Source organism: Aspergillus terreus, genomic scaffold (assembly GCF_000149615.1).
Source record: "Aspergillus terreus NIH2624 scaffold_15 genomic scaffold, whole genome shotgun sequence".
NCBI classification, from domain to species: domain Eukaryota; kingdom Fungi; phylum Ascomycota; class Eurotiomycetes; order Eurotiales; family Aspergillaceae; genus Aspergillus; species Aspergillus terreus.
In genome coordinates this window covers 143516-154124 of record NT_165938.1, presented here as the reverse complement: position 1 = coordinate 154124, position 10609 = coordinate 143516, and the positions used below count along the sequence as shown (strand labels likewise).

The following is a 10609-nucleotide window of genomic DNA, read 5'->3' as shown; positions in this document are numbered from 1 at the left end:
GTTCTGAATCTAGTATATGCTGACCACAGAGAAAGATACCAGGTATTGTATGCTGCGACACCCAATATCTACAAAGACTGCTTACCACGGGTCTCGATAGGCAGACAACACATAGCGACGAACGCAGCGAGGATCAAACCACCCGAGGCATAGATCGGCGCGTCCGGGTTCGAGCTCCCGCCATAGATCGCGACGAGGGGCGCACATAGCCCCGCGATACGGTTCAGACAGCTCGCGATGCCAGTGCCAGTGCCGCGATTAGGGGCGGGAAACACCTCGGGGGTGTAGGCATAGAGCACGCCGTACATGATATTCTGGAAGAAGGCCTCGAGGGCGGAGCAGACGAGCTGGACGTCCGGGTCGGTGGAGGCGGTGAAGCAGAAGAGCAGGACGGCGGTGACGAGGGTGGCGGCGGTCATGGTGCCCTTGCGGCCGATGTGCTTGATGTCGACGGTGAAGCAGGCGAGGATGGAGCCGGGCACGCCGACGATGGCGGTGATGGCGTAGTTGCGGTAGACGACGGAGGTGGACTGCTCGGCGCCGCCGCCGGCGCGCTTGATGTACTGCGGCAGGAAGGCGTTGAACAGCGGGTAGCCCATGCCGATGGTGGCCCAGCAGAACCAGAGGAGGACGGTGGTGAGGCCGAGGCGCTTGGTGCGGAAGAGCGGCTGGATGCGCTGCAGCGAGAACTTGGAGAGGTAGCGCGTGACGATCTCGGCGAAAGTGAGCGTCTGCTTGGGCACGGTCTCCGGGTACCCGCCGATCTCGTTGAGGATCTCCTCGGTCAGCCAGGTCTGCGTGCGGTTCTTGTGGGCAATGCCGTGCACGGAGGTGACGGCTTCGCGCTGGCGGCCGCGCGAGAGCAGGAACTTGGGCGACTCGTACAGGTGGAAGAGGAAGAAGCGGCAGCAGAACATGGCGAAGGTGAGCGCGCCCAGCGTGATGACGAGATACCGCCATCCCATGTTGTCGCTCTTGCTGCAGCACTCGACGCCCGGGCCGACCTTGTGGCAGGACGGGATGTTGCTCTTGCAGGTATAATTCGGGATGAACGCCCATGCGAGGAGACTGCGGAGTTAGCAGTGGTCAATTAGTATGGATTGGGTCGAGTTACCTGGCGATGAGATTGCCCACCGGCCACCAGACGCTCAGCATGGTCAAGAGATTGCCGGAGGCAAAGGGCAGGAATTCTAAGAACAGAGCGCCGTCGACGGGCAGGTTACCGCCGACGCCAAGGCCCAGGCAGGAATATAGGGCGCATACTCTGTAGGGCACGTGAGAATTGGACGCTCACTTGCTACCGCGCAGACATACCCAACCCACGTTGGCCCGCCGCCAGCGGCCAGACCGAAGACCCCGGTGATGAACAGGGTCAGGTTGAAGGCCGGACGGCGTCCGATCACATCCGACGCGATGCCCCAGAAGGAAGCACCTATGCAGAGGCCTAGGAAGAGCGCGCAGGTGGTGAACCGAACGTGGTCCTCGGACACGCCGAACTCCATGGACAGTTGTGTCAGGGTCAAGGCGACGCCCTAGTGATGTTAGGGCCGTATGAGAGGGTGTTTGCACCGCTTACCTGTAACCAGAGACTGTAGCTGTGTTAGTATCTTTCGAACAATTCGATAATCACTAACTTACTTATCGGCGAGCCAGCCAAACCCACATAGGCAAAACAGCTCCCATTGATACCGGCCCATGCCGATGTCTTGGATGGCTCTATTGATGACTTTTGATTTACCTATGAACAATCAGATCTGAATCCCACGAAAAAGGGACATAACCCCATAGGAAAAGAATCTAGGAGCGTCATTCTCATGAGTATAAGAAAACATACGGTCATAAGCGCTATCTATCCCCGACGCCCCGATATCAGCCTCGACTTCCGCCCGTAGGGCCTCGATCGTCAGATGGCTGGTCTCGGGGATGGACGAGGGGACCCCGTTCTCCTCGGATGGAGCCTTGTCCAGGCTGTTCTTGTCCTGATTCTCATCGTGGCTATGGCGTTTCCCTACTTCGGGGTTCGGGTGTGAGTGTGCCGGCGCACTGGCGAGGGGCACGACCACCCCGGGGAAGTCGCCGTGGTCGTGTTTTGCAAACGGATTGAAGAGTACCATGGTGGCTGGTGTATGGTGTCGCTAGGGGTGAGAATGCGGGGGCATAGGAATGCGAATGAAGCTGGACTTGCGTAAGGGCTCGGTCTACTTCGCTTGGTACGAGGATGGTTGCAAGGCAGATCTATAGTTGCGAGCGGTGGAAGGGGTTTCAATAGTTGGCGAGGGTGTTGCTACTGAGCGTGGCGTACAGATCTCAGAGGCGACTGTTGCTGAACAGAAATTCTCAATAGAAAGAAGTGCTGGAATTATATAAACACAATAGAACAGGAGATGTCTGACTGAGGACGTTCCCGTTAATTAGACAGGGTAGGTCATGGACGATGTATATAAGCCGGAGGGTCACACAGTCCGATGCAGTTGGGGGAGGGAACAGGGTTAAATATGAAGGCAAATGAAAGCAAGAGGCGGGCGAGGGCGATGATGATAACGAGGATGTAGGAAACCACGGTTGGCCACAGAGATCCCAGTGATGGTTAAAGCCAATCGGGCCGTATATTTGCCTTCTGCGATCCCATGGATGCATCGGGATTTTCACTTTTGTGCTGTGCATCTGTTCACTCCCTCTTATACGTACTTCGGATGGGTCTGACGTCGGGAGGCGGCGAGGTCAGGTGCCTTGGGATGAGATCACTTTGGTTATTACTACTACCTTACTGTATACTGGACTTATCAACAGTCAGAAAGACAGACAGCGTCATCTTGCGGAGCATAAAGTCGGCGACCCCGGTTGGCTGGATAGACCTTACGGAGTACAATTCATGTCTCTGGAGTCCGGCATACCTCACTGCTGATTCAATCAGTCTTCCACCGCAATTTGAGGGTGATTCTTACAGCATAATGAACGTAAATCTCACGCATGACAACTGTATATGTAAATGTATGTAAACAGCAAGGAGTCCTGCATCGCATAGATGACGTCATACATGTACTCGTGGTATCCCACGTGTGGACAGTTAGTTACTACATAGTATCCCACAATATTCCCCAACAAGATGCTCCAATATAGGTTGGTTTTCGTTTATTGAGTCAGATATGCGAATGAACCAGAATCAATTGTTTTGATACAAGAAACTCACTGTCGGAGAACCCTCTGCATACCTCCTCAAGAGCTACCTTGACTGCAGATAATCCCGCACGTGGCATACGGTCAATCCTGCAAGGGATGGACAGAGCTTCAGCTACTGACTGGAGACGGAGGTTAGATCACCATCAAATTGTCAACTATTTACAATCCGGCGACTAGGCTAAGTAGCACCTGACACACAACTCGTCTGCCGCTCGATCGGCATGTCCTGCAACCCCAGGCTACCATCTCCATCCTTACAACGTCTCAATCCGTCCCAGGAGCCACTGCAAATGGCGGTACGCCACCCGCGGCTGATACTGAGGCTGCATGTGTCCGCTCTGGAACGTCTCCGCCCACATCAGTCCACGCTCGTAGTGCTGAATCCCCATGATGCCCTGACCGAGATCCCAGCCGGGCTGTCCATTCTGCTCAAACACCTCCTTGTACTGCAGGTCCGGCAGAGTGATATCGATCGGGGTGCTGGGCGCCGACTGGAAGCCCAGCTGGCCGTTCCACGTCATGTTCTGGATGGACAGCAGCGTACCGTTGGTGAGGATGATCATGTCGTAGTCGCCGTTGCTGATGAGCACGCGGTTGGTGGCCTCGATGACCTGCGGGAGGACGTGCTCGATCGGGTTCGCCGACAGGTCGCCCTCGCCCTCGGGCCCGGCCTTGCCGCCCACGAAGACGTTCTGGTTCGCACACTCGGCCCAGGTAACGTTGAGCGGCGCGTGCATGGCGCGCTTCACGTCCGGCCGGTCAAAGTACACCGTCGACCCGGCGGGCTGGTATAGCAGCCCTGTCGGGAAGGCGAGCACGTCCCACTGCAGCGGGCACATGAGATTGACCTCGTACACGTCCCAGCACGGGTTGACCAGCAGGGCCTCGTTGTAGATCAGGTCGAAGACGTCGCATTCGCTGGAGTTGGCCGACTTGGGCGGCTGCACGTCCGACGGCGGGAACACCAGGTACTGATCAATAAAATCCTTGTAACCGCACGACTCGTGCAGGCTCTCGAGCTCCGCCATGAAGCTGGCGTTGAAGTTGAACAAGTTCGCGTTCTGCTGCACGAAGGGCACCGCGGGCACTTCCTCTTGCACGTAGTCGAACTGGCCGATGCAGGGGTCGTAGACCATGGCACCTGTGAAGTCAGGGGATTAGTGGCTGATGGGATGCAATTTGGGGCAATCACGTACCCTTCAGGTCGTAGTACTCCTTGTCGTCCTGGTCGAGCATGGTCGCCGAGACGTACGGCACGTACCGCCCCGCGTAACTCTCGCCGGTGACATAGATCTTGAAGTTCTTGATTCCGAAGAGTTTCTGGAAGTTCTTGAAGAACTTGATAAAGTCTTCGGCTGTTTCTTCCTGGGACACCGCGGTGGGCGTTCCGGTGGCAAAGCCAGTGCCCACGGGTTGGTCGACCCTAGCTCACCAGTTAACGTTGAACACGAGAAGATCACATTGAGAGGCTCGAGCGTACCATAACATGTTGGTCAAGTTCACCCACGAGTAGGGGTTCTCAACCGGCGCGAAGGTCCCGGCTTGCCAAAGGAACCGGCCGTTCTCTTGGAAGAAGCCCTCGAGGGAACTGCAGCCCGGGCCTCCATTGAGCCAAATCGTGATCTCATCCACCGGCTCCCCAATGGTGGGTTGGAAGACGAAGAACAGAGACCGCGAGCTGTTGTCCTTCTCGATGGGGACCAACCCGGAATACATCTCACCGATATCGAAGTCGACATCGGGCAGGCTGTTCACCAGGTAGGCTATTGAAACGGTTAGCACACGCACCTCAATTGACTAGGACATGTCGTACGCTTAGTCTCGCGGCTGAGGAACCGGAAGTGGTCGTGCGACTGGTGATGGGACTTTTTGACCGGCGGGGCAGTCCGTTTGGCCAGAGAATCACGGGCCATCTGGCCAAACCGTCCATGTTCTGCAAGGACATCTCCAGCGCCTAGTGACAGGGCGAGGACCGTTGTCGACAGGAGATTTCGAAACAACATGGTGGACAAAACCCAGCAAACAAGGTGCAGAAGGGGAACAATTGATGGCGTCTTCAGCCGGAAGACGCGGCATTTTATACCGTCGGCCTAAACAAGTCTACGGAAAAGGTACCTAGGTAGTATCCAACTGGGTCCGAGCTACGCCAGTGGGCCGACGTAAAGCGATTACCCCTGAGGGAAAAAGCAGTATCGTTACGCCATGAGGCATCAGCCGCTCGTAGCATGACTCCAACTGGGCGTCATCAGCCAATGTGCGGCTGGGGCATATCAGCGAGATGAGGGGAAAGATGACGGATCATCGGCACAAAGCTTGACCGGGGGCTGCCTCATCTCCGACTGAGGTTCCATCCCCAACAGCTGCTCCCTCGATTCGCTAGAGGGCATGATAAGTCTGGCTGGATAGTGTCTAACATTGATTAATCCCCGCTGTCGTCCTCCGTGTAGATTAATTGGGCAGTTCCTAGGCGAGGAATATTCTCTGTAGCCTACGGAGTACTCCGTACCTGGAGCGGGTCTTGTCCATCCGGTTAGTTTGAAGCTTAGGATGCTAAGCTTCGAATCTCCTGGGGACATACTCCGTAGATATCAAGCCCACACGTGCCGTCCGTGGAATCCGTCCCAGCTATACGAGGGCCGATGTAACCTTGCCGGGGGCGATAGGACAGAGTGGAGATGCGATAGGATATACTCCGCAGATAGGACTTGACGGTACGAAGATAACAAGTCTCATGGCAATAATAACAATGACTGTAGACAATAACAGAGTCCAATAATAATAATATACTCCGGAGATAGTACAGTAGTAGTTCCTCTTTTCTTCCATGTTGTTGTTGTGATCGGATTAGGCCTCTGTTTGTCACCTGATTTCCGCTTTCCTTTTCCTTCCGTTTTCTCGTTGCCTTCTCTTCTTCCCCCGTCGTGTGTCTCTCGTCTCCCATGATCGTTCATCAGTCGTTGAAAGCGATGTCTTTCTCCCGTTCTCAGACGCTTCGCCGCTGGTCAAGCATGAATGACCAATTCCTGCGTCTGTACCCTCCCATGCCTCCCTAGCTCGAGGACGTGGACTGCAGCCACCCATCCCTCTACGCAGAAACTGCCCGTATCTGGCCTGAGAACCCCTACCAACCATCCCAAAACACCCATCTCACCATCTCGTCCATCGAGATGCCAAGATGCGAATCCCTGGCAGGCTTGGAAACCTCATCCTGTTGCCACTAACGAAAGCGGGCACAGTGGGTGACCCACCCATTCCGAAGATGAGCGAGTCCCTTGACCCTGATTGCCGTTCTCAGTCCCATTCGCAGACGACTTTTTTCCTCTTGCTTCCTGCGTATTATTCTTCTGGTCCTTCTATCCTCTTCGTCTGCTGACTAGCGTCTTAGCGACTTGTCGTTGTTGAAGCCTCCCTTGGCATCGTCGGCTGTCACTTTTCTTCTCCGAACACCTTCCTTATCCTGGCTAGTGCATTGCTGCGGGGAAAGGTCAGAAGAGAGGAAAAAAAAAAAAAAGACATGCTCCCCCAAAGCATGTAATCATTCGCCAATAGGGTCTCTTCTGGCGCAAAACTGCCCGACAAGAAACATCCACCCGGCGCTCAAGACCAATCCCATGGCCCTCGAGAACATTCGGTGACTAAGTGCTTTCGCCTAGTCTTCGCTGGGCCTCCATTGTATAAGTCTTCCGTCAAGGAACCAACTTGCCTCGTCTTGCTCACCAGTCTTGTCCCGTCATTACCTTGCGGCCTTCGTTTTGATTCGTCACCCTCCACCCAACAACGACTTCGAAAGTGAGGTCAAAGAAGACATCGGCTTCAAAGCAGCACGATCCAGCTGACGAGCATGCTGGCATGGCGACAAACACCGGGCCCGTTAGTATGACAAGTTACGAGGCGCATGGCCAAGATGGTCTCAAAGAAATTGATACCCAGCAAAGTTCCCAAATCCCCGAGACCCTCCCGAGTTCTGGTGTAGATAAACCAGATGCTGGACCTACCGAGACAGAAAAGTCGCACGGCCATCCGTCTACACCGCAGGAATTGCCCGCCAACCTCGAGGACGGCCTTTACAGACAATCTTCGGAGGATGATCACTCGGCACACAGGGTTCCCGTCAGCCGAGTGACAACTGATGCGGACGGAAACACGTATCCCGAAGGCGGCTGGGAGGCGTGGTCGGTCGTCTTGGGGAGTTTCATGGGTCTTTTTGGCTCTCTGGGTCTGGTCAATACCATCGGAACTTTCCAAGCATACCTGGAAGACCATCAACTGAAAAGTTACGGTTCAGGTCCTACCGGATGGATATTTGGCATGTATGCATTTCTGACATTTTTCTGCGGTATCCAAATCGGCCCCATATTTGACGCCCGAGGGCCGCGCTTCCTTGTACTTGCCGGATCGATCTTAATCATCGTGATGATGGTCGCACTGGGTTTTTGTACTCAGTACTGGCATTTCATGCTCGTAATCGGTGTGGTCGGAGGTCTAGGGACTTCTCTCATGTTCACGCCTGCGATCTCCGCAATTGGCCATTTCTTCAACGAGAAACGCGGCATTGCAACCGGTATTGCTGCAACGGGGGGCTCCGTCGGAGGTGTTGCGTTCCCCCTGATCTTGGAGAAGCTGTTTCCCAAGATCGGATTTGCCTGGGCAACACGAGCAATCGGTCTCATCTGCTTGGTCTCCTTGATCACCGGCTGCTTGTTAATCAAGTCTCGGCTGCCCAAAAAACCGTTTTCCAAGGAGAATATCATGCCCGATTTTCGTATCTTCCGCGACCCCAAGTTCACCCTCACGACTTTGGGAATATTTTTCATCGAATGGGGCCTGTTTATCCCAATCACCTATATCTCGTCGTACTCACTGGCCCACGGTGTTTCCGAACAACTGTCCTACCAGATGTTAGCCATTCTCAACGCCGGTTCTTTCTTCGGGAGAGGAATTCCTGGGTTTGTTGCCGATTACCTGGGCCGCTTCAATACGCTCATTGCAACCGTTGCTCTATGTCTTGTCTGCAATGCATGTCTCTGGCTTCCAGCCGGCGATAGCGTACCTGTGATCATCGTGTACAGCGCCATATTCGGCTTTGCCAGTGGCAGCAATATTAGCCTTACGCCTGTCTGCATTTCACAGCTCTGCAAGATCGAAAATTACGGAAGGTATTATGCTACAGCATATACGGTTGTAAGTTTCGGGTGAGTTTATCCCTGGAGGGTCTCGACTCATGTGGAATGCACAAGCTAATGATCATCAAGCACTCTTACCGGTGTTCCCATCGCCGGCGAAATTCTGTCCCGCTGCAATGGAGAGTATTGGGGCCTGATTGTCTTCACAACTTGCTGCTACGCCGTCGGACTAGCTTGTGTCACGGCAGTCAAATTGATCCATGTAGGCTGGCGCAGACCCTGGGCACTCTACTAATCCGGAACCTTCAGGTGCCGTGTCATATCACAGGTGCCGCGGTAAAAAGTTCCGTGACCGGAGATAGGGAAAAAAATTAATCACGATCTACGACCAGCAATCCAATGGACTAAAACCACAAGACTGTGGAAAGGAAATTTGCTCGATATCTCTATAATATACCTTGCTTTCATGCTTGAAAGAAACCGCGCAGTCCATAGTCTTCTCGACTGCCATTAGCTCAGGCCGCGTGAGATGATGATAGAGGCGTACGTGTCTGGAACTTTCAATCCACGCGGACAACTATTCCGCCTCAACACCCTGTAGAGGGGAAGCTCACACAATCATACGTTTCTCCCGGCTCGCATATAGCTGACACGCTGGGTCATCACCATGATGCTCTACGGAATTAAAAGATTGCTGGCTTTCAACAAACCAATGATTCTAGAAGGGCTGGGTATTGTATGACATACGACGACCATCATCGTATATTGCTCGCCCCAGTACATATATCTTCTGGGGTTTCCATGATGCCTTTCTTCCTCCTCTACTGCGCTCGTCTTTGTTTCGTGGTGACAGCCTACTGTTCGGTCTAAGCTGCAATTTCACCATCTTCTTGCTAGTTGCGTTTCAGAATGTTCAACCCCAAGAAGGTTGTCCTCTGGGCACTTCTCTTGGGCTCCTTCGTTCACAATGGGGAGTCATTGCCTGCGGATCCTGAGAACCCTTTGAGGCATCTCAGGCGAAGCAACACGCCTTCTCGCAGCACCGTGCCAACTCCTACCATAGCGACCTCCACCCCAACGGTGCCTCCCATCAGTCCTACGGCGCCACCCAGCTGCCCTCCATGTCCTCAGGTTCAGTGTCCCCAATGCCCCTCATGCCCCCCGGGCCCGCAGTGCCCTCCGTGTGCTCAAGCTACAGCTGCTGTCACGGTAACTGTTTGCGAGCCTTGCCCGACTGGCGTTCCTGGAGGCATTGGTCCTGGAGTTGGCCCTAGCAGCGTCGGTCCCAGCGTCGGTCCTACTGGTGTCGGTCCTAGCGTTGGCCCCAGTGTTGGCCCCAGCGTTGGTCCTACTGGCGTCGGTCCCAGCGGAGGTCCCAGCGGAGGTCCCAGCGGAGGTCCCAGCGGAGGTCCCAGTGTCGGTCCTGGTGGTACAACCACAATCATATTGACATCTTACACCACGACAGCGGTTGTAGTTCCCCCAACTGCTACGACTACCGCCCCATCAGTCAGGCCTACAACTGTGTCAACGCAGACAGAGCATGTTTCAACTACCACGACCCCATCTGTTATGCCAGGTACAACAACGTCGGTCCATCTAACCACCACAGAATCTGCTTTGACGACTCGTCCACCTCCCACTGCTTCTACTACAGTGTCAACTACTCAATCTATCCCAGGTATTTCGACTGCTACGCCATCTTCTGTCTCCCCTGTCACTACAACAAAGCCCGCTACGCCAGCGCCTTCAACTTCTACTGCACACTCAGCTACGATTTCTTTCACTTCCTCCGCTTCTTCGGTATCCCCCACGATGCCTACCGCTCCTTCCACTACTGTGTCTACTGTGAGTACGACTTCTTTGGTTTCTCCTACCAGGCCTAGTACTTCCCTCTCTACTACTCTGCCTGCTACGACAACCGCCCCCTCGGTATCCCCAACAGCGCCTACCGCTCCTCCTACAACTATCCATACCACGACAACCGCCCCCTCGGTATCCCCAACAATGCCTTCCGCTCCTTCGACTACTATACATACTACGACTACGGCCCCTCCAGTATCCCCAACAATGCCTACCGCTCCTTCGACTATACCGACTACGATTACGACTTCTGTGGTATCTCCTACAAGACCCAGCACTACTCTCTCTACCACTATTCCTGCTACGACCACAGTTTCCTCGGTATCCCCAACAATGCCTACGATTCCTCCCTCGACTACTATACCGGCGACTACAACTACGGCTTCCTCGGTATCTCAATACAAGGCCTAGTACTACTCTCCCTACCACGCTCCCGACCACGC

The 10609-nt window shown here is 54.4% G+C and overlaps 4 protein-coding genes across 4 annotated transcripts in view; 2 read left to right on the top strand and 2 right to left on the bottom strand.

Moving 5' to 3' along the window:
* Nucleotides 1-68: 68 nt before the first annotated feature.
* ATEG_09538 (putative sugar transporter) lies at nt 69-2114 on the bottom strand (the record flags this gene model as incomplete). Its single annotated transcript, XM_001218159.1, has 6 exons — nt 69-1068; nt 1115-1264; nt 1315-1532; nt 1577-1589; nt 1639-1738; nt 1835-2114. 6 exons carry the CDS (start codon nt 2112-2114, stop codon nt 69-71), a joined length of 1761 nt encoding a protein of 586 aa, XP_001218160.1.
* Nucleotides 2115-3434: 1320 nt separating this feature from the next.
* On the bottom strand, nt 3435-5183 carry sxa2 (putative pheromone processing carboxypeptidase (Sxa2); the record flags this gene model as incomplete). Its single annotated transcript, XM_001218158.1, has 4 exons — nt 3435-4321; nt 4377-4603; nt 4661-4927; nt 4969-5183. The coding sequence occupies 4 exons, from the start codon at nt 5181-5183 to the stop codon at nt 3435-3437; spliced, it is 1596 nt and encodes a 531-aa protein (XP_001218159.1).
* Nucleotides 5184-7029: 1846 nt separating this feature from the next.
* Nucleotides 7030-8598, top strand: ATEG_09536 (MCT family MFS transporter; the record flags this gene model as incomplete). The annotated part of the gene is made up of 2 exons (XM_001218157.1): nt 7030-8372; nt 8433-8598. 2 exons carry the CDS (start codon nt 7030-7032, stop codon nt 8596-8598), a joined length of 1509 nt encoding a protein of 502 aa, XP_001218158.1.
* A 614-nt stretch (nt 8599-9212) lies between these two features.
* Nucleotides 9213-10609, top strand: part of ATEG_09535 (uncharacterized protein) — a gene marked incomplete at both ends in the record, with an annotated part of 1765 nt that continues 368 nt past the window's right edge. Inside the window, 3 exons of the mRNA XM_001218156.1 lie at nt 9213-9882; nt 9985-10151; nt 10190-10576. Coding sequence (XP_001218157.1) covers nt 9213-9882; nt 9985-10151; nt 10190-10576 — 1224 coding nt within the window. The remainder of the gene's footprint in view (nt 9883-9984; nt 10152-10189; nt 10577-10609) is intronic.